This window comes from Lithobates pipiens, unplaced genomic scaffold, assembly GCF_037356315.1.
Source record: "Lithobates pipiens isolate NorthernLeopardFrog02 unplaced genomic scaffold, aLitPip1_a1.2 Scaffold_174, whole genome shotgun sequence".
In the NCBI taxonomy this organism is placed as follows: domain Eukaryota; kingdom Metazoa; phylum Chordata; class Amphibia; order Anura; family Ranidae; genus Lithobates; species Lithobates pipiens.
Window position 1 is genome coordinate 433,940 of NW_027507756.1, and position 23,724 is coordinate 457,663.

Below are 23,724 nucleotides of genomic sequence, written 5' to 3' on the forward strand. Positions count from 1 at the left end.
CTGATGCTGAGTGCCAGCCTCCACCTCCATGCTGACACAATCATCCTCCTCCTCCTCTTCCTCCTCCTCATCCTCTTCCTGTGTGATGGGTGGCACAGCAGGAACACTGTCTGGATAAAGGGGGCCTTGAGAGGCAAGGAAATACTCCTCTTCCTGCCTCTGTTCTGCCTCAAGTGCCCTGTCCATTATTCCACGCAGCGTATGATCCAAGAGTTGGACAAGAGGTACAGTGTCACTGATGCATGCACTGTTACTGCTCACCATCCTTGTGGCCTCCTCAAACGGTGACAGGACAGTGCATGCATCCCTGATCATGCCCCACTGGCGTGGTGAGAAAAAACCGAGCTCCCCTGACCCTGTCCTGGTGCCATAGGGGCACAGGTACTCATTGATGGCCCTCTGCTGCGTGTCCAGCCACTGCAGCATGGCCAACATTGAGTTCCACCTGGTGGGCATGTCACATATAAGGCGGTTCTTGGGCAGGTTCAACTCCTTTTGGAGCTCAGCCAGCCGAGCACAGGCATTAAATGATCGGCGGAAATGCACACAGACTTTCTTGGCCTGCTTCAGGATATCCTGTAAGCCAGGGTACCTGCCCAAGAACCGCTGCACCACCAGGTTAAGGACGTGAGCTACACAGGGCACATGGGTCAGTTGTCACTGTCGGAGGGCGGAGAGGAGGTTGGTGCCATTGTCGCAAACCACCATTCCTGGCTTAAGCTGGCGTGGCGTCAACCACCTCTCGGCCTGCCCCTGCAGAGCTGACAAAACATCCGCCCCAGTGTGGCTCCTGTCCCCCAAACAAACCAGCGCAAAAGCACGGCATGACATGGTTTTGCCTGCGTACTTGCGTAGCCCCCGGAACGCCTACGGAGCACCGCTGATTTTGAGGACAGAGCACTGGAAGAGGCCATGGAGGAAGAAGAAGAGGAGGGGGTGGAGGAGAGAGGTGTGTCACAACCAAGAGTAGCATTTTGGAGGCGTGGTGGCTGGACAACCTCCAACACTACTGCACCTTGTCCTGCATCCTTCCCAGCTGCCAGAAGAGTGACCCAATGGGCCGTGAAAGACAGGTAACGTCCCTGTCCATGCCTGCTGGACCATGAGTCAGTGGTAATATGCACCTTACCGCTGACCGCCCTGTCCAGCGAGGCAAGGACATTGCCTTCCACATGCCGGTAGAGAGCCGGAATCGCCTTCCGTGAGAAAAAGTGGCGTTTGGGGACCTGCCACTGAGGAACCGCACATTGTACAAACTCACGGAAGGGGGCCGAGTCTACCAACTGAAAAGGCAGCAGTTGAAGTGCTAGCAATTTAGCCAAGCTAGCATTCAACCGCTGGGCATGTGGATGGCTGGGAGTGAACTTCTTTTGCCGGTCCAGCAGCTGGGGCAGGGACATTTGCCTGCTATAATCGGACGTGGGTGTACCGCTAGCAGAGTTCCCAGAAGCACTTGGCTGTGACACACCTAATTCTACACCTTCATTCCTCTCAGAGCAGGTTTCAGAGAGGACTGGAGGTCTAGTGGGGTTGGAGATGCCAGCTGATGAGGAGCAAGGAGAGGTCCGCTTTGTTCTTTGGTGTGGGTCTTTGAGGTACGCTTGCCAACGAGCTGCATGGCAGGTCAACATATGTCTGGTCAAGCATGTGGTGCCCAAGCGGCTGATGTTTTGGCCACGCGAGATACGCTTGAGACATATGTTGCAAATAGCAGCGGTGCGATCTGATGCACTCGTCTCAAAAAAGGCCCACACCAAAGAACTTTTAGAATAACGCGCAGAGGCAGCGCCCTGCACAGACGAGCTCTGTGGTGTGATTCAGTCGGTGTGCTGCCCCTAAGCTGGCCCCCGGAGGGCATCCTGCCTCGTTGGACATGTGCCTCCTCCTCCTCCTCCTCTCTCCTACCAGGAACCCACATGGAGTCAGTGCCCTCATCATCCCCTCCCTCTTCATCGCTGTAGCAAACCTGGCAATATGCTGCAGCTTGTGGAACATGACTGCCAGATTGCTGTCCTTCTTGAGCATCCCCTCTCTCTGCATTCACGCTACTTCCTTCCTCTAGCTGAGTGTCCTCATCAGAGGCTACAAAACACTGGGCATCCTTCTGGAGCATGTACCCAACACTGTGCTCAAAGAGTTCAGGAGACTCCTCAGGAGGACGTGGTGGGTCTAGGGAAGGAGTCACTGATGATGACATTGAGACGAGGGAAGACGATGCGTTGGCAGCTGCTTTGCTAGTACCCTGAGACTGGGTGAGAGCGGATGAGGAGGATGAAGAGGGCTTGGTTATCCACTCTACCAAGTCATTGGCATGTTGCGGTTCAACATGTCCAGCTACCGAAAAGAAGGACAAGCGTGTCCCATGGCCACGTGCTGATGACAATGCACCGCGTCCACGACCAGCACTGTTGTCTCTAGACACAGAGCCTGCTTGCCCTCTTTTATCGGCTCGCGCCTGTCTGCCTCTCCTTGCTGGCCTTCCAGACATGGTAATGGCCTGAAGGGAGTTGGGTAAAACAGCAGTTGGGTAGTGTATATTGTGCTGGAGGCACACAACACCCACTAACTCCTGCAGATGCCTTTATTATAGAACACCAGAGATAAAGGGGTATACTGTAATGGAGTCACACAACACCCACTAAGCCCTGCAGATGCCTTTATTATAGAACACCAGAGATAAAGGGGTATACTGTAATGGAGTCACACAACACCCACTAAGCCCTGCAGATGGCTCTATTAGAGAACAGCAATAAAGGGTAGATACAGGTGTATATTGTGCTGGAGGCACAAAACACCCACTAACTCCTGCAGATGCCTTTATTATAGAACACCAGAGATAAAGGGGTATATACAGATGTATACTGTGCTGTGCTGGAGGCACACACAACTTCCAATAACTCCTGCAGATGGCAAGTGGGCTTAAATAGAGAACAGCTATGTAGGTGGATATAGCGGTATGTACTGGGCACAGAGCACGCAGACAGCACGCACAAGCTCCTAACACTACTGACTGCAAGCTCTATTATAAAAGATAGATCACTAGCTATATAGGTGAGGTGAATATAGAGGTGTATACTGCGGTCAGAGCACACAGACAACAACCACTACAGAAGAGCAAGATCGAAAATCGGCTGATAACGATCGGTGTATACTGTGTTGAAGGTACACAGAACACCCACTAACTGCTTCAGACGCCAACACACTACACAAGGCCGCCGCGCTGGCGGCCTTATATAGTGTGGAGCATGTACTACACAGCCTGAGCTATGATTGGCCACAGGCATCCTGCCTGTGGCCAATCATGGCTCTCCTCGCTGGCGCTGTGATTGGCCAAGCATGCAGGGTCACAGTGCATGCTTGGCCAATCATGAGCCAGCAATGCACTGCGATGACGCAGTGCATTGTGGGCCGTGAGCGCCACACGAATTTGGCGCGAACGGCCCATAACATTCGTAAATTCGCCGAATGGGCGAACAGCCAATGTTCGAGTCGAACGTATGTTCGACTCGAACACGAAGCTCATCCTTAATGGACACTAATGGTGAGGACTTAGTATACATGGAGAAGTGTTTAAAGTTGCCACCTCATCCCTTTAAACCCAAACACATATGAATTACACGGGTTCTGAGGCTGATTTCATGTAGATAAGGCACAGAGAATAATTTGTCCCACACCTCTCATAGCCAGGTGCATAGACATTCCATGCCATCCATAGCCAGGTGCACAGATGTCAAACACCTCTCATAGCCAGTTGTACAGGCATCATACAACACTTATAGCTAGATGCAAAGATGTCCCAAGCCACCCATAGCCAGGTGCACAAAAATCCCAAGCCACCCATAGCCAGGTGCACAAATATCCCTAGCCAGGTGCACAGACATTGCAAGCCACCCATAGCCTGGTGCACAGACATTGCAAGCCACCCATAGCCTGGTGCACAGACATTGCAAGCCACCCATAGTCTGGTGCAAAGACATTGCAAGCCACCCATAGCCAGGTGCACAGACATTGCAAGCCACCCATAGCCAGGTGCACAGACATTGCAAGCCACCCATAGCCAGATGCACAGACATTGCAAGCCACCCATACCCAAGTGTACAATTGCCTCACCCTGCCCATTCCCAGGTGCAGAGATGTCCCACACCACTCATAGCCATGTACACAGACATCACATACTGCCCATAGCCTGCGAGGTGGGGGGCAGGGAATGGAAATTGTTACTTTGTGGTCGGTTTACTAAAACCGGAAAGTAGAGAATCCGGTGCAGCTCTGCATAGAAACCAATAAGCTTTCAGGATTTTTTTTTTTTGGCAAAGCTTAATTGATGAAGCTGAAGTGAGAAGCTGATTGGCTCCCATGCACAGCTGCACCAGGTTTTGCACTCTCCAGTCTTAGTAAATCTCTCCCCCTTTGTGTTGTAGAAATGACTTTGAGGACGGCCATCTTTTGCCCCTGTTTGTGGTGAGTGGTGACACCCCATCAGAGTGATGATGGGCGCCCCATGCTCAGTCACACCCCATCCACATTTCAGTCATTCTCTGATGAATGAATTCTCAGTCCAGGGAGCGCTGGGCGGGGTGACTCCTCCCTCCTGACTGGCTCTGCCCCCAGCAGACCTCCTATATATGAAGAGGTAGAAGTGCAGCTGATCACAAGTTTGTCTGATAAGGAAGCAGCATGGCAGATAATGTGATTATGAGTACTGATGGAAGCTGCAAAAGCTGAGAAAATGGGTTGTGTGGGCTGAAGGCAGTGGTGGGTGTAGTGCTGTATGGTGTGGGGAGGGTTGGGTTGCTGAGTATGGATGGTGGTGGGTATAGGGTTGATGGGTGAGGACATGGGGTGATGTAGGGCTGTTGGTAGGGTTGCCACATCATCCCTTTAATCCAGTACACACATTAATTACACTAACTTGGTACCTTTTATCTGCATTAAATCAGCCTCAGAACATGTGTAATTCATGTGTGTCCTGGGTTAAAGGGATGATGTGGCAACCCTAGTTGTTGGGTGTGGGTATGGTGCTGTTGGTGTTTGGGCTATCATGCAAATAGTGCTGTTGGGGATGGTAAGTGGAAGGAATAGGGTTTGAGAATGAAGGGTGGTAGGTATAGGGTTGCTGGGTCTGGGCAATGGTGGTATGGTGCTGCTTCATGTGGTTAGTATGGTGTTGCTGGGTGTATAAATGATGACCTGCCTTTAATATAAAGGGTGTAGTAAACTGTCTGTGTCTGTCTGTGTCTGTGTGTGTCTGTCTGTCTCTGTCTGTCTTTGTCTGTCTCTCTCTCTCTCATAATCATCCCCCTGTACAGGGCCATCTTCAAGGCATCATGGGCCCCTGGGCAGAGTAATTCTCTGGGGCCCCTACAAGCCTGTCCCAATTTTTATTTTGTACACTCAAGAATAAAAGTATAAAGCCTCACTGTGCCCAACACTGCAGCCTCGCCATGGTGGAGGAAGAGAGATGGTGGACCAGATCATGACTGGAGGAAGAGGAGATCCGGAGATGAGTGTGAATAGCAGGCTGTTACAGCTTATATGAAATTGCCTCCTTTCTGCTCGCCGTCACACACAGCCCCGCCCCCTCCTGACCCCGCGCCTGTGATAGACAGAATGCAGGTCCAATGCTGGGATGTTCTGCCTATCACAGGCGGGGGGTCAGGAGGGGGTGTGGCTGTGTGACGCAGAGCAGAGGCAAATTCATGTAAGCTGTAAGAGCCTGCTATTCGCACTCTCATCTCCGGATCTCCTCTTCCTCCCTCCGATCTCTTTCACCGGGAGACCAGCTCCCAATCAACCATTTGAGGGCTGCAGTATACAATTCCACCCTGCAGTGCCGATTATCGTCACTCTAGATACGACTGGCCCTGATTGGGGAGGGGGCCCCCCATGTGTATCTGGGGCCCCTGGGCTGATCTCGGTAAGACGGCCCTGCCCCGCTAGTATACGGGTTTTGTAGTAAATTTTCTCCTTTCTCCCATACAGACGGTTGTCTTTTATAACTTCAGCCTCAAACCCGGTCACTCCGTGGAGGTGGGGGGCTTCATTCCGGAGGGATGTAAAAGGTAGGTGAAGATTTTATCCTCGGCTACTTATTATATAATATATACGTCTGATCTCTGTAATACTGGAATTTGCCAAATGTGCAACTTACAGAAGTAGAAGTGTGCTCTGTGTACAGTCCATCCTACTGACCCCTCACTGGGAATTTGGTCCCTCAAATAATACCAGACATCAAATTGATTTGATTGGAGCAAATTTGCTCCAAACATTTGTTGTCAAAATGTCATCCTGGATAAAACTTGTCTGACTTGTCGGCCATCATCTGAAATATAACTGACAATCCTGTGCCTCCCATCTACGCTCTGTCTACCAGTCCTCCAATCCTCCACTGGTCTGATTGGCAGACCTCTTCCCTGCCATGGTACATACACCTCATGGGGGTTGGCTGAATTTCCAGGACTAATGGCCCTTCAGAGGATGGTGGCACCTTATGGATAGGGATGAGCTTCGTGTTGAACATACGTTTGACTCGAACATCAGCTGTTCTGTAAATGCCAAACGTTATGGGCCATTCGCTCCAAATTCGTGTGGTGCTCACAGCCCACAATGCACTGCACCATCGCAGTGCATTGCTGGCTCATGATTGGCCAAGCATGCACTGTGACCCCCGCATGCTTGGCCAATCACAGCGCTGGCAGCGAGGAGAGCTATGATTGGCCACAGGCATCCTGCCTGTGGCCAATCATAGCTCAGGCTGTGTAGTACACGCCCCACACTATATAAGGCCGCCAGTGTGGCGGCCTTGTGTAGTGTGTTGGCGTCTGTAGGAGTTAGTGGGTGTTCTGTGTACCTTCAGCACAGTATACCATTCGTTATTGGACGATTTTGCGTTCTTGCTCTTCTGTAGTGGTGGTCTGCGTGCCCTGACCACAGTATACACCGTTATATCACCTACATAGCTCTTCTCTAATTGAGCCGTGTGTGTCACAATATACACTACCCATTTGCTGATTTTCCCTTCAGGCCACTACCATGTCTGGAAGGCCAGCAAGGAGAGGCAGACAGGCACGAGCCGATAAAAGAGGGCAAACAGGCTCTGTCTAGAGACAACAGTGCTGGTCGTGGACGCGGTGCATCGTCGTCAGCACGTGGCTATGGGACATGCTTGTCCTTTTCGGCAGCTGGACATGTTGAGCCGCAACCTGCCAACGACTTGGTAGAGTGGATGACCAAGCCTTCTTCATCCTCCTCATCCTCTCTCACCCAGGCTCAGGGTATTAGCAAAGCAGCTGCCAACGCATCGTCTTCCCTCCTCTCAATGTCATCATCAGTGACTCCTTCCCTAGACCCACCACGTCCTCCTGAGGAATCTCCTGAACTATTTGAGCACAGTGTTTGGTACATGCTCCAGGAGGATGCCCAGTGTTTTGTAGGCTCTGATGATGATACTCAGCTAGAGGAAGGCAGTAGCTTGAGCGCAGAGAGAGGTGATGCTCAAGAAGGACAGCAATCTGGCAGTCATGTTCCACAAGCTGCAGCATACTGCCAGGTTTACTCCAGCGATGAAGAGGGAGGGGATGATGAGGGCACTGACTCCACGTGGGTGCCTGGTAGGAGAGGAGGAGGCGGCACATGTCCAACTAGACAGGATGCCCTCTGGGGGCCAGCTTAGGGGCAGCACACCGACTAAATCACACCGCAGAGCTCCGCCTGTGCAGGGCGCTGCCTCTGCACATTATTCTAAAAGTTCTTTGGTTTGGGCCTTTTTTGAGACGAGTGCATCAGATCGCACCGCTGCTATTTGCAACATATGTCTCAAGCGTATCTCGCGTGGCCAAAACATCAGCCGCTTGGGCACCACATGCTTGACCAGACATATGTTGACCTGCCATGCAGCTCGTTGGCAAGCGTACCTCAAAGACCCACACCAAAGAACAAAGCGGACCTCTCCTTGCTCCTCATCAGCTGGGATCTCCAACCCCACTAGACCTTCAGTCCTCTCTAAAACCTGCTCTGAGAGGAATGAAGGTGTATAATTAGGTGTGTCACAGCCAAGTGCTTCAGGGCACTCTGCTAGCAGTACACCCACGTCCAATTATAGCAGGCAAATGTCCCTGCCCCAGCTGCTGGACCGTTGAAAGAAGTTCACTCCCAGCCACCCACATGCCCAGCGGTTGAATGCTAGCTTGGCTAAATTGCTAGCACTTCAACTGCTGCCTTTTCAGTTGGTAGACTCGGGGCCCCCTTCCATGAGTTTGTACAATGTGTGGTTCCTCAGTGGCAGGTACCCAAACGCCACTTTTTCTCACGGAAGGCGATTCCGGCTCTCTACCGGCATGTGGAAGGCAATGTCCTTGCCTCGCTGGACAGGGCGGTCAGTGGTAAGGTGCATATTACTGCTGACTCATGGTCCAGCAGGCATGGACAGTGACGTTACCTGTCTTTCACGGCCCATTGGGTCACTCTTCTGGCAGCTGGGAAGGATGCAGAACAAGGTGCAGTAGTGTTGGAGGTGGTTCCACCACCACACCTCCAAAATGTTACTATTGGTTGTGACACAGCTCTCTCCTCCACCCCCTCTTCTTCTTCCTCCATGGCCTCTTCCAGTGCTCTGTCCTCAGAACCAGCGGCGCTCTGTAGGCGTTCCAGGGGCTACGCAAGTACGCAGGCAAAACTATGCCATGCCGTGCTTGCGCTGGTTTGTTTGGGGGACAGGAGCCACACTGGGGCAGATGTTGTCAGCTCTGCAGGGGCAGGCCAAGAGGTGGTTGACGCCACGCCAGCTTAAGCCAGGAATGGTGGTTTGCGACAATGGCACCAACCTCCTCTCTGCCCTCTGACAGGGACAACTGACCCATGTGCCCTGTGTGGCTCACGTCCTTAACCTGGTGGTGTAGTGGTTCTTGGGCAGGTACCCGGGCTTACAGGATGTCCTGAAGCAGGCCAGGAAAGTCTGTGCATTTCTGCCAATCATTTAATGCCTGTGCTCGGCTGGCTGAGCTCCAAAAGGAGCTGAACCTGCCCAAGAACTTATATGTGACATGCCCATCAGGTGGAACTCAACGTTGGCCATGCTGCAGCGGCTGCACACGCAGCAGAGGGCCATCAATGAGTACCTGTGCGACTACGGCACCAGGACAGGGTCAGGGGAGCTCGTTTTTTTTTTCTCACCACGCCAGTGGGGCATGATCAGGGATGCATGCACTGTCCTGTCACAATTTGAGGAGATCACAAGGATGGTGAGCGGTGACAGTGCATGCATCAGTGACACTGTACCTCTTGTCCACCTGTTGGCGCATATGTTGCGTGGAATAATGGACAGGGCACTTGACGCAGAACAGGGGCAGGAAGAAGATTTCCTTGCCTCTCAAGGCCCCCTTTATCCAGACAGTGTTCCTGCTGTGCCACCCATCACACAGGAAGAGGATGAGGATGATGATGATTGTGTCAGCATGGAGGTGGAGGCTGGCACTCAGCATCAGCCGTCTTGTAGGGATGGTTTACGGACTTGTATGTGGCTGGGAGGAGATAGCTGCGGATCATGTTGTCCTTAGTGACCCAGGGGACTCAGGACCAAATGCCTCAGCTAACCTAAGCTGCAAAGCCTGCAGAAGGATCCTCGTATTTTTCGGATCAAGGAGAGGGACAATTACTGGCTGGCCACTCCTTGATCCACGGTACAAGGGTAAGGTTGCCAACCTTATCTTGCCGTCGCAGAGGATGAGACATCTCCGGGAGGCCTTGCAGAGACTGGGAGGTTACAAACTCCTGGTCCTGGACAACATGTTGCTGAGACATCAGTCAGAAGGAGCGGTGAAGGTGGCCGTCTGACTGATGCGTTCAGACAATTTTTTTTTTTTTTTACTCCACAGCTCCAAGGTATGATCGGTTCCAGCAACCATCGCCAGCATCTGATTTACATGGTGCAGGAATACCTAGGGGCAAGGTCAGACTTTGACACCTTTCCCACCGAAAATCCTCTGGCTTAATGGGTCTTGAAGATGGATCACTGGCCAGAGCTTGCACAGTATGCAATTGAGCTACTGGCCTATCCTGCATCCAGCGTTGTTTCGGAAAGCACCTTCAGTGCTGCTGGTGGCTTTGTTACCGATCACAGGGTGCGCCTGTCTACCGAATCAGTTGATCGACTGACCTTCATAAAGATGAATCAGTCTCGGATCACCCACAGCTACCAAGCACCTGAAGCTGATGTAACTGAATAATTTTTTTTTTAAATATCACATCCCTTCAAGACTGCCGATGCTGAGTGACTGTCCTTTTATGTTGATTGTCTATCCTCTTCCTCCTCCGCTGATATGTTGGAAGAACATTTTTGGTTCTGGATGCCACCAGCCCAATTTTTCAGCCCCTGTTTAACAGGGGCGTTTAATTACAATTTTTGATGCTTTTCAGCAGGGCTCATTCCTGCACCACAACTAGAGTATATGGGAGAGGTTGCAGTGTCGTGGCACCAGTGCCTAAGGCCCAATTTTTCAGCCCCTGTTTAACAGGGGCATGTAATTACAATTCTTGATATAATAGTTCACAGGAGGGCCCGTTCCTGTGCCCACCCAGAGTAACTGGACTTGTAGTGTTGTGGCACCACAACCACCAAAGGTCAATTTTTCTACCACTGTTCAACAATGGCATGTAATTACAATTCTTGATATAATCGTTCACAGCAGGGCGCTCCAGCACCCACCAAGAGTCACTTTGAGGGCTTACAATGTTGTGGCAAAACCAACACCTTGTTCCGCCATTTCTGCAGAGCATACAGGGCAGGCCCCTACTTTCAAACATCCAACTTACAAACGTCTCCTACTTGCAAACGGAAGGAGACAACAGCAAGTGAGATGAAAAAAGACGAACGGCAAAACAAATTATAAAGGGTTGATAACCCTTCCCTATGTTTTCCAAAGAGCTTAAAAATAGACTGGAGCTACACATTAAAAATGTACCAGTTGAAAATTACAAACAGATTCTACTTAACACAACAAACCTACACAGTCCCTGTCTTGTTTGCACCGCCTGTATACTGCTGTTCTGAGTATATAGGGCCTGGGGGCCACACATTTCCTTTTTTTTTTATATGGGTATGGGGTTCCCCTTAATATCCGTACAAGACCCAAAGTGGCTGGTAATGGGCAGGGGGGCTACCCATGCCATTTTTTTCTCAATGATTTTCATCCATATTGCCGGAACTAGATATAACATTAAAACCGCAAGCAGTTTTAAATGACGTTATTTCTGTTAAATGTCATTTTGTGCAGGGACTGTTCTAAACACGTGGCACTTCACAGGCATCCTATAGAAGTATGATCATTAAAATCAGTGCTCCCGCCAAAACGGCCATTTTTAAAAACATTTTAGGCATTGACCCATGTCCCCTGGGGCAGGAGCTGGGTCCCCAAACCCTTTTTAGGACAGTATCTTGCATATTGGCCATTAAAATTAGCACTTTTAATTTCGAACGTTCAAGTCCCATAGACTTCAATGGGGTTCTAAAAGTTCGTACGAATTTTCAGTCCGTTCGAAAGTTCTGGTGCGAACCGAGAGGGGTGTTCGGCTCATCCCTACTTATGGAAGTGATGTAAACAAAAAAAATAAAAATTAAATAAACTTTTTTATATTTATAATTTAGGATTTGTCTTTTAATTTCTGTAGCCCTTTTTCTCCCTGGGGACCTCAAAGCACTTTATCTACTGTTTGGCAGATATCTCTTGAGAAAGGGCACAAAGTAGTAGTGACTCTCGGCTCTCCTTTCTCCCTCTCACTATTGGGATGGATGGGAGAAGAGAGCTGAGACTAATCGTGAATGACTTTGCTGTTTTTGAACATCCAGGATGAATTGTTCCATAGTGGCTACAATTCTAAATGTCAGTGAGGGAATATTAGCTGATATAATGTAAATTCATGTGGGGGGTGGTGAAGTATCCATGGGAGGACCACTGGTGAATGACTTGAGTACGATATCCAACAAGGTCAGCTGAGCAGAATAATTGCTGTTTCCGTCTTTCTAGGTTTTCCATAAACTTGGGAAAAGATGAGAAAAATATAGTGCTGCACTTTAACCCTCGCTTTGATGAGCGCAAGATAATCCTGAACTCTATGGTGGACGATGTCTATGGAGAGGAGCTGAAGGAAAGCGTCTTCCCCCTTCCAGGAGGGGTCAGACATCACGGTAGGTCTATGTTGGATGGGGCAAAGTGGTATCCTTGTGCATATTGGGCACATATCTCTGAATGATGGGTTAGGTGAAGGGTATAAAGGATTTGCTATGATGGTCACCCCTTAAGCTCATTCCAGGAAGGATGAGGACCTCCCGCATAGAAGATCCAATTGATTCCATCCATCATGCTACCATTGTGTGCTATTATATACCGCCTAGCAAATGGTTGCTGCTGGTCTGATCGGGGGGAGGAGGGGGTGAGGCAATAGAGGAAATAATGTGTGACATTGAAGTGTACAGGGGATGAGAAAAAGTGTGTGTGTGTGTGTGTGTGTGTGTGTGTGTGTGTGTGTGTGTGTGTTGACTCTGAATAATTGTATTCTCATTTACCCCCAAGTCAGTCATTTGTAGATCACTTATTTACTTTTTTTTTTTTTTTCTTGCAGGTTTACTTCCAGTTTGAGCAAGACACGATCACCATACATCTACCTACCGGAAATCCTCTCTCATTTCCAGTCCGCTTTCCCATAGGGGTGATCTCCTACTTGTCTTTGGTGGAACTCCAGCTCAAATCCATCACATTCAAATGAAGAATCCCACAGAGGAACCGCCTGTCCCCCCACGTGTCCCTATCCAGGATCTGTAAAATGTCCATAGTAGCCAAATATTCTTATCTTGTAACTCTGTTCCTGCTGCTCATGTAGCCATACATTGTGCTTTACCCAGTACTAGAAATGGATTTCATCCACCTTTCAAATAAAATCAAACAAGCTCCATTGTGTCTCTTGTTTTCTTTATTTTAATTTTACATGCTTTAATACGAGGTTTAATTGGTTTGGGGCCCCAAAAAGCTGAAAATGTAATTCTAGAGCAGTTATCTGGCAGGTAGTACAAGATCTAGAGCTGCACGATTCTGGCCAAAATTAGACTTTTTTTTTTTCATTTTTGGGGGGGTGGCGGTGGTAGAAGCATTTGTGCAGCTGTCTTTCAAATGCAGTGTGACATAAAATATTGCAACAACCACTTATTTGTTTTGGGGTTTCTATGTAATTTTTGATCTCTTGTCAAGATCCCAACGGTGAAAAATGTGATAAATCTTGATGTTTTTAATTGTGCAGCTCTAACAAGATCTTTGGCATCTCCAGCTTTGAAGCCTGGCTAATAGAACTGGTCAGGATTCCACCCCCTTGGTTTTCAAAGCCCCCAGCTGTCGGCACAAAACATGTCCCAGTTTGAGGACCTGCCATCTTTACAGCTAAAGTGCCAACAGTTGCTCAGCAATGTCTTGCTAACTCAGTAAAGTCGGTCTTTTGACTGCAAAATTAGGCCCTCTCTCATTTGTTCCCAGCGTTTGGGAGTTCCTGTCTTATAACCACAATCTGTCCTCTTGCCCTGGCCAGAGCAGGGTTTTGCATCTTGGTTGTGCCAAAAACCTACCTTAATTAGGGGGGTTGGGACTAGAGGATCTCCTCCAGTATAACCTATAAAGGGGAAGTCTTCCCACCCCCGCAGAGGGCAGCTCAGATTTAGGACCCATCTCCCTGGCACTGCCAACCTTCTCACTTTGGGCTTGGGAAGCATGACTGACTGAGGGACCTGCCGAAGCTGTTCTCTATATTCTCTCTCTCCCCCCCCCCCCCCCTAGCAAATGAACCAGATAACATCCTTTCATCTGGAGTTGAAAGGCCATAGCAGCCTTTTATTACAAGACAATTAAATACCCAGCACCCCCTTCAAAGACCCAATAGACCCCTGTTTGCTACTATGACAAGAAAATAACAGACTCAAATTGAATAGCCGTCTAAAACCAAAATCCTGAAAAACCTGCTAAGTATACCCTCAGACCAACACAAACAAGGGAGAGTGGGGGAAACATCTCTGATGAGCTCAGCCCCCCCCTCCCTCAAAATACCCCTCAGCTCTGCAACCCACCAATCTGGTAAGCGGAATACTACCTTCAAAATCGCACCACTAACTACCCCCACCTCCTCTGCATGGCAGAGTCACGCTGCCCCCTCCTAGTTTCACGCACCTCCAGGACACATACTGACAATTCATCATAGTCAACATTGCATAGGTCAGTGATGGTGAACTTTGGCACCCCAGATGTTTTGGAACTACATTTCTCATGATGCTCAACTACACTGCAGAGTGCAAGAGCATCATGGGAAATGTAGTTCCAAAACATCTGGGGTGCCAGGGTTCGTCATTTGGGGGGGGGGGGGTCTGTTATACACATGACTAGGGCACCACCAATCTCCACAACACCATGTCAATCACTACCTATCCCCAAATTAAACACTTGTACCTAAATAATGAGGTTTTAAGGTTGAACTGGATGGACTTGTGTCTTTTTTCAACCTGACTAACTATGTAACTATGTAATGAGGCCACGTTGGCGAAATTGTGGCTGCATTGGCCATTTATTAACAAATAACCAAAAAATTAACATTCCTTAAAACAGAAACAATATTCATAATCAAATAATAACATTAAGGTTGCTGGTCTTGGGAGTCACAATGAACCAACATCAGGTTTGGATCTAGTGGACTAAAATTCCCAGCTGCACCACACCGGCTCAGTGACCACTCACCCCTCTGCAGATACCTCCGTGTTACAACTTCCCAGCTAACACACCGTTATCTGAGATACAACACAGGACTCCATACATTAGATGGTCCCTACTAAAAACTTTCAAGGAAATCTGAACGTCTCTGAAGATCTCAATCGCCATAACCTTATGACTAACGAGATTAAACTCAGGGTGGGTGTTCTGTTCTAATCTACTCTATTTTTTATTGAGTACAGAACCAAGGATCATTTTGTGCTACTAAATTGTATGGAATTTGATAGACACCACCACAGCAACAATAGATCCCCAACACATAATGACAGACCTCCCCCCAGCAACAATGGACCCCCCCAACAACAAAATACCACCCCAGCAACAATAGACCCCCACAAAAAAAAATAGATCCCCAGTGACAATAGATCCCCCACAGCAGTCAGCTTCAATAGAATACATTCAGTGCTGGAGGTTCCGGAGCTGCGTTCCCCCCCACATTCCCGCTGAAAAAAAGACCTGGTTACCTTCATCAAAACAAAAAAATATCTCTGCCCTCCTCTACAGCTCCCTTTTTAGAGAAAGCCATCCTCTAGAGATGGGGCATGGGAGCGAGATGCCCCAGAGCTACTAAGACGTAGGCATGAGCTCTGGCGTGTTTGCATGGTCCATGTGCAGAGCCCGCCAGGAAGTCGGCGCAGTGCTGCGCTAATCACAGGCAGTGAGACATTGCCGATCTCTGCAGCCGCACATCGGGGCAGCGTCTCACTGACTGTGATTAGCGCTGCGCTGACTTCCTGGCGGGCTCTGCACATGGACCATGCAAACACGCCGGAGCTCATCCCTACTAAGACGTCATCTCCTGACCTGCATTAATCATCTAAAGGGCCCTTTGCAGGGCTGAAGCCACAGACAAGGTGGTGCAGACCATGAGAGGTCTGGGCAGAGTCCTCTTATGTGAGAAGTGGTGGAAACCAGGGAATGTGTGTGCCATCTGGGAGCATGCCCTACTGGGCAGAGGGATATTGGGAAGTGTCTGACATACTATAGAACAGCGTTTCTCAACCCCACTCCTCAAGGTGCCCCAACAGGTCACGTTTTCAGGATTTCCCTCAGACGGAACAGCTGTGGTAATTACTAATGCAGTGAAACTGATCAAATCACCTGTGCAAAATAATGGAGAGTCTGAAAACATGACCTGTTGGGGCGCCTTGAGGATTGGAGTTGAGAAACATTGCTATGGAAGGTGTCTTCATCCCCCTCAGCTGCAGGTCCTGTGATGAGGTGATGGACACTAATGGTGAGGACTTAGTATACATGGAGAAGTGCTTAGAGTTGCCACCTCATCCCTTTAAACCCGAACACATATGAATTACACGGGTTCTGAGGCTGATTTCATGTAGATAAGGCACAGAGAATAATTTGTCCCACACCTCTCATAGCCAGGTGCATAGACATTCCATGCCATCCATAGCCAGGTACACAGATGTCAAACACCTCTCATAGCCAGTTGTACAGGCATCATACAACACTCATAGCTAGATGCAAAGATGTCCCAAGCCACCCATAGCCAGGTGCACAAATATCCCAAGCCACCCATAGCCAGGTGCACATACATTGCAAGCCACCCATAGCCTGGTGCACATACATTGCAAGCCACCCATAGCCAGGTGCACATACATTGCAAGCCACCCATAGCCTGGTGCACAGACATTGCAAGCCACCCATAGCCTGGTGCACAGACATTGCAAGCCACCCATAGCCAGGTGCACAGACATTGCAAGCCACCCATAACCAGGTGCACAGACATTGCAAGCCACCAGTACCCAAGTGTACAATTGCCCCACAATGTCCCACACCACTCATAGCCATGTACACAGACATCACATACTGCCCATAGCCTGCGAGGTGGGGGGCAGGGAATGGAAATTGTTACTTTGGGGTCGGTTTACTAAAACTGGAGAGTAGAGAATCCGGTGCAGCTCTGCATAGCAACCAATCGGCTTCCAGGATTTTTTTTGGCAAAGCTTAATTGATGAAGCTGAAGTGAGAAGCTGATTGGCTCCCATGCACAGATGCACCAGGCTTTGCACTCTCCAGTCTTAGTAAATCTCCCCCTTTGTGTTGTAGAAATGACTTTGAGGACGGTCATCTTTTTTTGCTGTTTGTGGTGAGTGGTGACACCCCAGCAGAGTGATGATGGGCGCCCCATGCTCAGTCACACCCCATCCACATTTCATTCATTCTCTGTAATGAATTCTCAGTCCAGGGAGAGCTGGGCGGGGTGACTCTTCCCTCCTGACTGGCTCCGCCCCCAGCAGACCTCCTATATATGAAGAGGTAGAAGTGCAGCTGATTACAAGTTTGTCTGATAAGAAAGCAGCATGGCAGATAATGTGAGTATGAGCACTGATGGAAGCTGCAAAAGCTGAGAAAATGGGTTGTGTGGGCTGAAGGCAGTGGTGGGTGTAGTGCGGTATGGTGTGGGGAAGGTTGGGTTGCTGAGTATGGATGGTGGTGGGTATAGGGTTGATGGGTGAGGACATGGGATGATGTAGGGTTGCCATATCATCCCTTTAATCCAGGACACACATTAATTACACTCACTTGGTACCTTTTTTATCTGCTTTAAATCAGCCTCAGAACCTGTGTAATTCATATGTGTCCTGCGTTAAAGGGATGATGTGGCAACCCTAGTTGTTGGGTGTGGGTATGGTGCTGTTGGTGTTTGGGCTGTCGTGCAAATAGTGCTGTTGGGGATGGTAAGTGGAAGGAATAGGGTTTGAGTATGGAGGGTGGTTGGTATAGGGTTGCTGGGTCTGGGCAATGGTGGTATGGTGCTGCTTCATGTGGTTAGTATGGTGTTGCTGGGTGTATAAATGATGACCTGCCTTTAAAATAAAGGGTGTAGTAAAGATTGCCCCCCCTCTAGTATACAGGGTGTAATAATCCCCCCCCCCCTCTAGTATACAGGGTGTAATAATCCCCCCCCCCCCTCTAGTATACAGGGTGTAATAATCCCCCCCCCCTCTAGTATACAGGGTGTAATAATCCCCCCCCCCCCCTCTAGTATACAGGGTGTAATAATCCCCCCCCCCCCTCTAGTATACAGGGTGTAATAATCCCCCCCCCCTCCCTCTAGTATACAGGGTGTAATAATCCCCCCCCTCCCTCTAGTATACAGGGTGTAATAATCCCCCCCCCCCTCCCTCTAGTATACAGGGTGTAATAATCCCCCCCCCCCTCCCTCTAGTATACAGGGTGTAATAATCCCCCCCCCTCCCTCTAGTATACAGGGTGTAATAATCCCCCCCCCCCCTCCCTCTAGTATACAGGGTGTAATAATCCCCCCCCCCCTCCCTCTAGTATACAGGGTGTAATAATCCCCCCCCCCTCCCTCTAGTATACTGGGTGTAATAATCCCCCCCCCCTCCCTCTAGTATACTGGGTGTAATAATCCCCCCCCCCCTCCCTCTAGTATACTGGGTGTAATAATCCCCCCCCCCCTCCCTCTAGTATACTGGGTGTAATAATCCCCCCCCCCCCCCTCCCTCTAGTATACTGGGTGTAATAATCCCCCCCCCCCCCTCCCTCTAGTATACTGGGTGTAATAATCCCCCCCCCCCCTCCCTCTAGTATACTGGGTGTAATAATCCCCCCCCCCCTCCCTCTAGTATACAGGGTGTAATAATCCCCCCCCCCTCCCTCTAGTATACAGGGTGTAATAATCCCCCCCCCCCTCCCTCTAGTATACAGGGTGTAATAATCCCCCCCCCCTCCCTCTAGTATACGGGGTGTAATGATCCTCCTCCCTCTAGTATACGGGGTGTAATGATCCTCCTCCCTCTAGTATACGGGGTGTAATGATCCTCCTCTAGTATACGGGGTGTAATGATCCTCCTCCACCCCCTCTAGTATACGGGGTGTAATAATCATCCCCCTGTACAGGGCCATCTTCACAGCATCATGGGCCCCTGGGCAGAGTAATTCTCTGGGGCCCCTACAAGTCTGTCCCAATTTTTTTTTTCCACTCGAGAATAAAAAGTATAAAGCCTCACTGTGCCCAACACTACAGCCTGGACCGGATCGTGACTGGAGGAAGAGGAGATCCGGAGAGGAGTGTGAATAGCAGCAGGCTGTTACATCTTACATAAAATTGCCTCCGCTCTGCTCACCGTCCCACAGCCCTGACCCCACGCCTGTGATAGATAGAATGCAGGTCCAATGCTGGGATGTTCTGTCTCACAGGCGCAAGGTCAGGAGGGGGCGGGGCTGTGTGATGGCGAGCTGAGGCAATTTCATGTAAGCTGTAAGAGCCTGATATTCACACTCAGGGCTGGACTGGGACAGAAATTTGGCCCTGGACTTCATCCAGACCGGCCCACTTACATTTTGAGTGTCCCATCATCACCCCCTTACATCAGAGTGGCCCACTGAGCCATCGGCCCACCGGGAAACTCCCGGTAGTTCCGATGGCCAGTACATGCCTGTTCACACATCTCCGGATCTCCTCTTCCTCCATCTGCTCTCTTCCACCGGGGTGATCACCGGGAGACCAGCTCCCAATCAACCATTTGAGGGCTGCAGTATACAATTCCACCCTGCAGTGCTGATATCGTCACTCTAGATACGATTGGCCCTGATTGGGGAGGGGCCCCCCCATGTGCATCTGGGGCCCCTGGGCTGATCTCAGTAAGACGACCCTGCCCCTCTAGTATACAGGTTTTGTAGTAAATGTTCTCCTTTCTCCCGTACAGACTGCTGTCTTGTATAACTTCAGCCTCAAACCCGGTCACTCCGTGGAGGTGGGGGGCTTCATTCCGGAGGGATGTAAAAGGTAGGTGAAGATTTTATCCTCGGCTACTTATTGTGTAATATATACGTCTGATCTCTGTATAATACTAGAATTTGCCAAATGTACAACTTGCAGAAGTAGAAGTGTGCTCTGTGTACAGTCCATCCTACTGACCCCTCACTGGGAATTTGGTCCCTCAAAAAATACCAGACATCAAATTGATTTGATTGGAGCAAATTTAGCTTCAACATTTGTTGTCAAAATGTCATCCTGGATAAAACTTGTCTGACTTGTCAGCCATCATCTGAAATATGACAACTGACAATCCTGTGACTCCCATCTACACTCTGTCTACCAGTCCTCCATCCCTCCACTGGTCTGATTTGGCAGACCTCTTCCCTGCCATGGTAGATACACCCCATGGGGGTTGGCTGAATTTCCGGGACTTCTGGTCCTTCAGAGGATGGTGACACCTTATGGAAGTGATGTGAACAAAAAATAAAACTTTATATTTATAATTTAGGATTTGGCTTTTAATTTCTATAGCCATTTTTCTCCCTGGGGACCTCAAAGCACTTTATCTACTGTTTGGGCAGATATCTCTTGAGAAAGGGCACAAAGTAGTAGTGACTCTCCCTCTCACTATTGGGATGGATGGGAGAAGAGAGCCGAGACTAGTCTTCAATGACTTCACTGTTTTTGACCATCCAGGATGAATTGTTCCATAGTGGCTACAACTCTAAATGTCAGTGAGGGAATATTAGCTGATATAATGTAAATTCATAATGTGGGGGATGGTGAAGTATCCATGGGAGGACCACTGGTGAATGACTTGAGTACGATATCCAACAAGGTCAGCTGAGCAGAATAATTGCTGTTTCCGTCTTTCTAGGTTTTCCATAAACTTGGGAAAAGATGAGAAAAATATAGTGCTGCACTTTAACCCTCGCTTTGATGAGCGCAAGATAATCCTGAACTCTATGGTGGACGATGTCTATGGAGAGGAGCTGAGGGAAAGCGTCTTCCCCTTCCAGGAGGGGTCAGACATCACGGTAGGTCTATGTTGGATGGGGCAAAGTGGTATCCTTGTGCATATTGGGCACGTCTCTGAATGATGGGTTAGGTGAAGGGTATAAAGGATTTGCTATGATGGTCACCCCCTTCAGCTCATTCCATGAAGGATGAGGACCTCCCGCATAGAAGATCCAATTGATTCCATCCATCACGCTACCATTGTGTGCTATTATATACCGCCTAGCAAATGGTTGCTGCTGGTCTGATTGGGGGGAGGGGGGGCAATAGAGGAAATAATGTGTGACATTGAAGTGTACAGGGGGGATAAGAAAGTGTGTGTTGACTCTGAATAATTGTCTTCTCATTTACCCTCAAGTCAGTCATTTGTAGATCACTTAATGACTTTTTTTTTTTTTTCTTTCTTGCAGGTTTACTTCCAGTTTGAGCAAGACATGATCACCATACATCTACCTACCGGAAATCCTCTCTCATTTCCAGTGCGCTTTCCCATAGAGGTGATCTCCTACTTGTCTTTGGTGGAACTCCAGCTCAAATCCATCACATTCAAATGAAGAATCCCACAGAGGAACCACCTGTCCCCCACATGTCCCTATCCAGGATCTGTGAAATGTCCATAGTGGCCAAATATTCTTATCTTGTAACTCTGTTCCTGCTGCTCATGTAGCCATACATTGTGCTTTACCCAGTACTAGAAATGGATTTCATACACCTTTCAAATAAAATCAAACAAGCTCCATTGTGTGTGTGTGTGGGGGGGGTTTTCCATTTTTGGGGGGGTGGTGGGGGTAGAAACATTTGTGCAGCTGTCTTTCAAATGCAGTGTGACATAAAATATTGCAACAACCACTTATTTGTTTTGGGGGTTCTATGTAATTTTCGATCTCTTGTCAAGATCCCAATGGATGTGATAACTCTTGATGTTTTTAATTGTGCAGCTCTAACAAGATCTATGGCATCTCTTCAGCTTTGAAGCCTGGCTAATAGAACTGGTCAGGATTCCACCCCCTTGGTTTTCAAAGCCCCCAGCTGTCGGCACAAAACATGTCCCAGTTTGAGGTCCTGCCATCTTTACAGCTAAAGTGCCAACAGTTGCTCAGCAATGTCTTGCTAACTCAGTAAAGTTGGTCTTTTGACTGCAAAATTAGGTCCTCTCTCATTTGTTCCCAGCGTTTGGGAGTTCCTGTCTTATAACCACAATCTGTCCTCTTGCCCTGGCCAGAGCAGGGTTTTGCATCTTGGTTGTGCCAAAAACCTACCTTAATTAGGGAGGTTGGGACTAGAGGATCTCCTCCAGTATAACCTATAAAGTGGAAGTCTTCCCACCCCCGCAGAGGGCAGCTCAGATTTAGGAGCCATCTCCCTGGCGCTGCCAAACTTCTCAATTTGGGCTTGGGAAGCATGACTGAGGGACCTGCCGAAGCTGTTCTCTATATTCTCTCCCCCCTCCCTCAAAATACCCCTCAGCTCTGCAACCCACCAATCTGGTAAGCGGAATACTACCTTCAAAATCGCACCACTAAATACCCCCACCTCCTCTGCATGCCCCAGTCAGGCTGCCCCCTCCTAGTTTCACTCACCTCCAGGCCACATACTGACAATTCATCATAGTCAACATTGCATAGGTCAGTGATGGTGAACTTTGGCACCCCCAGATGTTTTGGAACTACATTTCCCATGATGCTCAACTACACTGCAGAGTGCAAGAGCATCATGGGGAATGTAGTTCCAAAACATCTGGGGTGCCAAGGTTCATCATTTGGGAGGGTCTGCTATACAGATGACTTAGGGCACCACCAATGTCCACAACACCATGGTAATCACTACCTATCCCCAAATTAAACACTTGTACCCAAATAATGAGGCCACGTTGGAGAAAATGTGAATGCATTGGCCATTTATTAACAAATAACCAAAAAATTAACATTCCTTAAAACTGAAACAATAATAATATTCATAATTAAATAACAATAAGATAAAGGTTGCTGGTCTTAGGAGTCACAATGAACCAACATCAAGTTTGGATCTAGTGGACTAAAATTCCCAGCCGCACCACACTGGCTCGGTGACCGCTCACCCCTCTGCAGATCCCTCCGAGTTACAACTTCCTAGCTAACACACCGTTATCTGAGATACAACACAGGACTCCCTACATTAGATGGTCCCTACTAAAAACTATTCAAGGAAATCTGAATGTCTCAAAATACCTCAATCACCATAACCTTATGACTAACGAGATTAAATGCAGGCTGGGTGTTTTGTTCTAATCTACTCCTTTTTTTTTTTATATCGAGTACAGAACCAAGGATCATTTTGTGCTACTAAATTGTATGGAATTTGATAGACCCCACCACAGCAACAATAGATCCCCCAACACATGACAGAACTCCCCCCAGCAACAATAGACCCCCACAAAAAAAATTGATTCCCAGTGACAATAGATCACCACAGCAGTCAGCTTCAATATTCATTCAACATTCAGTGCTGGAGGTTCCGGAGCTGCGTTCCCCCCACATTCCCGCTGAAAAAAAGCCCTGGTTACCTTCATCAAAACAAAAAAATATCTCTGCCCTCCTCTACAGCTCCCCTTTTAGAGAAAGCCATCCTCTAGAGATGGGGCATGGGAGCGAGATGCCCCAGAGCTACTAAGACGTAGGGATGAGCTCAGGCGTGTTCGCATGTCCATGTGCAGAGCCCGCCAGGAAGTCGGCGCAGCGCTGCGCTATTCACAGGCAGTGAGACATTGCCCGATCTCTGCAGCCGCTGTTGGGGCGCCTTGAGGATTGGAGTTGAGAAACATTGCTATGGAAGGTGTCTTCATCCCCCTCAGCTGCAGGTCCTGTGATGAGGTGATGGACACTAATGGTGAGGACTTAGTATACATGGAGAAGTGCTTAGAGTTGCCACCTCATCCCTTTAAACCTGAACACATATGAATTACACGGGTTGTGAGGCTGATTTCATGTAGATAAGGCACAGAGAATAATTTGTCCCACACCTCTCATAGCCAGGTGCATAGACATTCCATGCCATCCATAGCCAGGTGCACAGATGTCAAACATCTCTCATAGCCAATTGTACAGGCATCATACAACACTCATAGCTAGATGCAAAGATGTCCCAAGCCACCCATAGCCAGGTGTACAAATATCCCAAGCCACCCAT

The 23,724-nt window shown here is 48.9% G+C and overlaps 1 protein-coding gene across 1 annotated transcript; it reads left to right on the forward strand.

The window, feature by feature from the left end:
• The first annotated feature begins 17,100 nt into the window (after positions 1–17,100).
• On the forward strand, positions 17,101–21,298 carry LOC143986641 (galectin-1-like). The gene is made up of 4 exons (XM_077485051.1): positions 17,101–17,128; positions 19,490–19,569; positions 20,420–20,579; positions 20,970–21,298. The coding sequence occupies exons 1-4, from the start codon at positions 17,117–17,119 to the stop codon at positions 21,111–21,113; spliced, it is 396 nt and encodes a 131-aa protein (XP_077341177.1). The 5' UTR covers positions 17,101–17,116; the 3' UTR covers positions 21,114–21,298.
• The last annotated feature ends 2,426 nt before the right edge of the window (positions 21,299–23,724 follow it).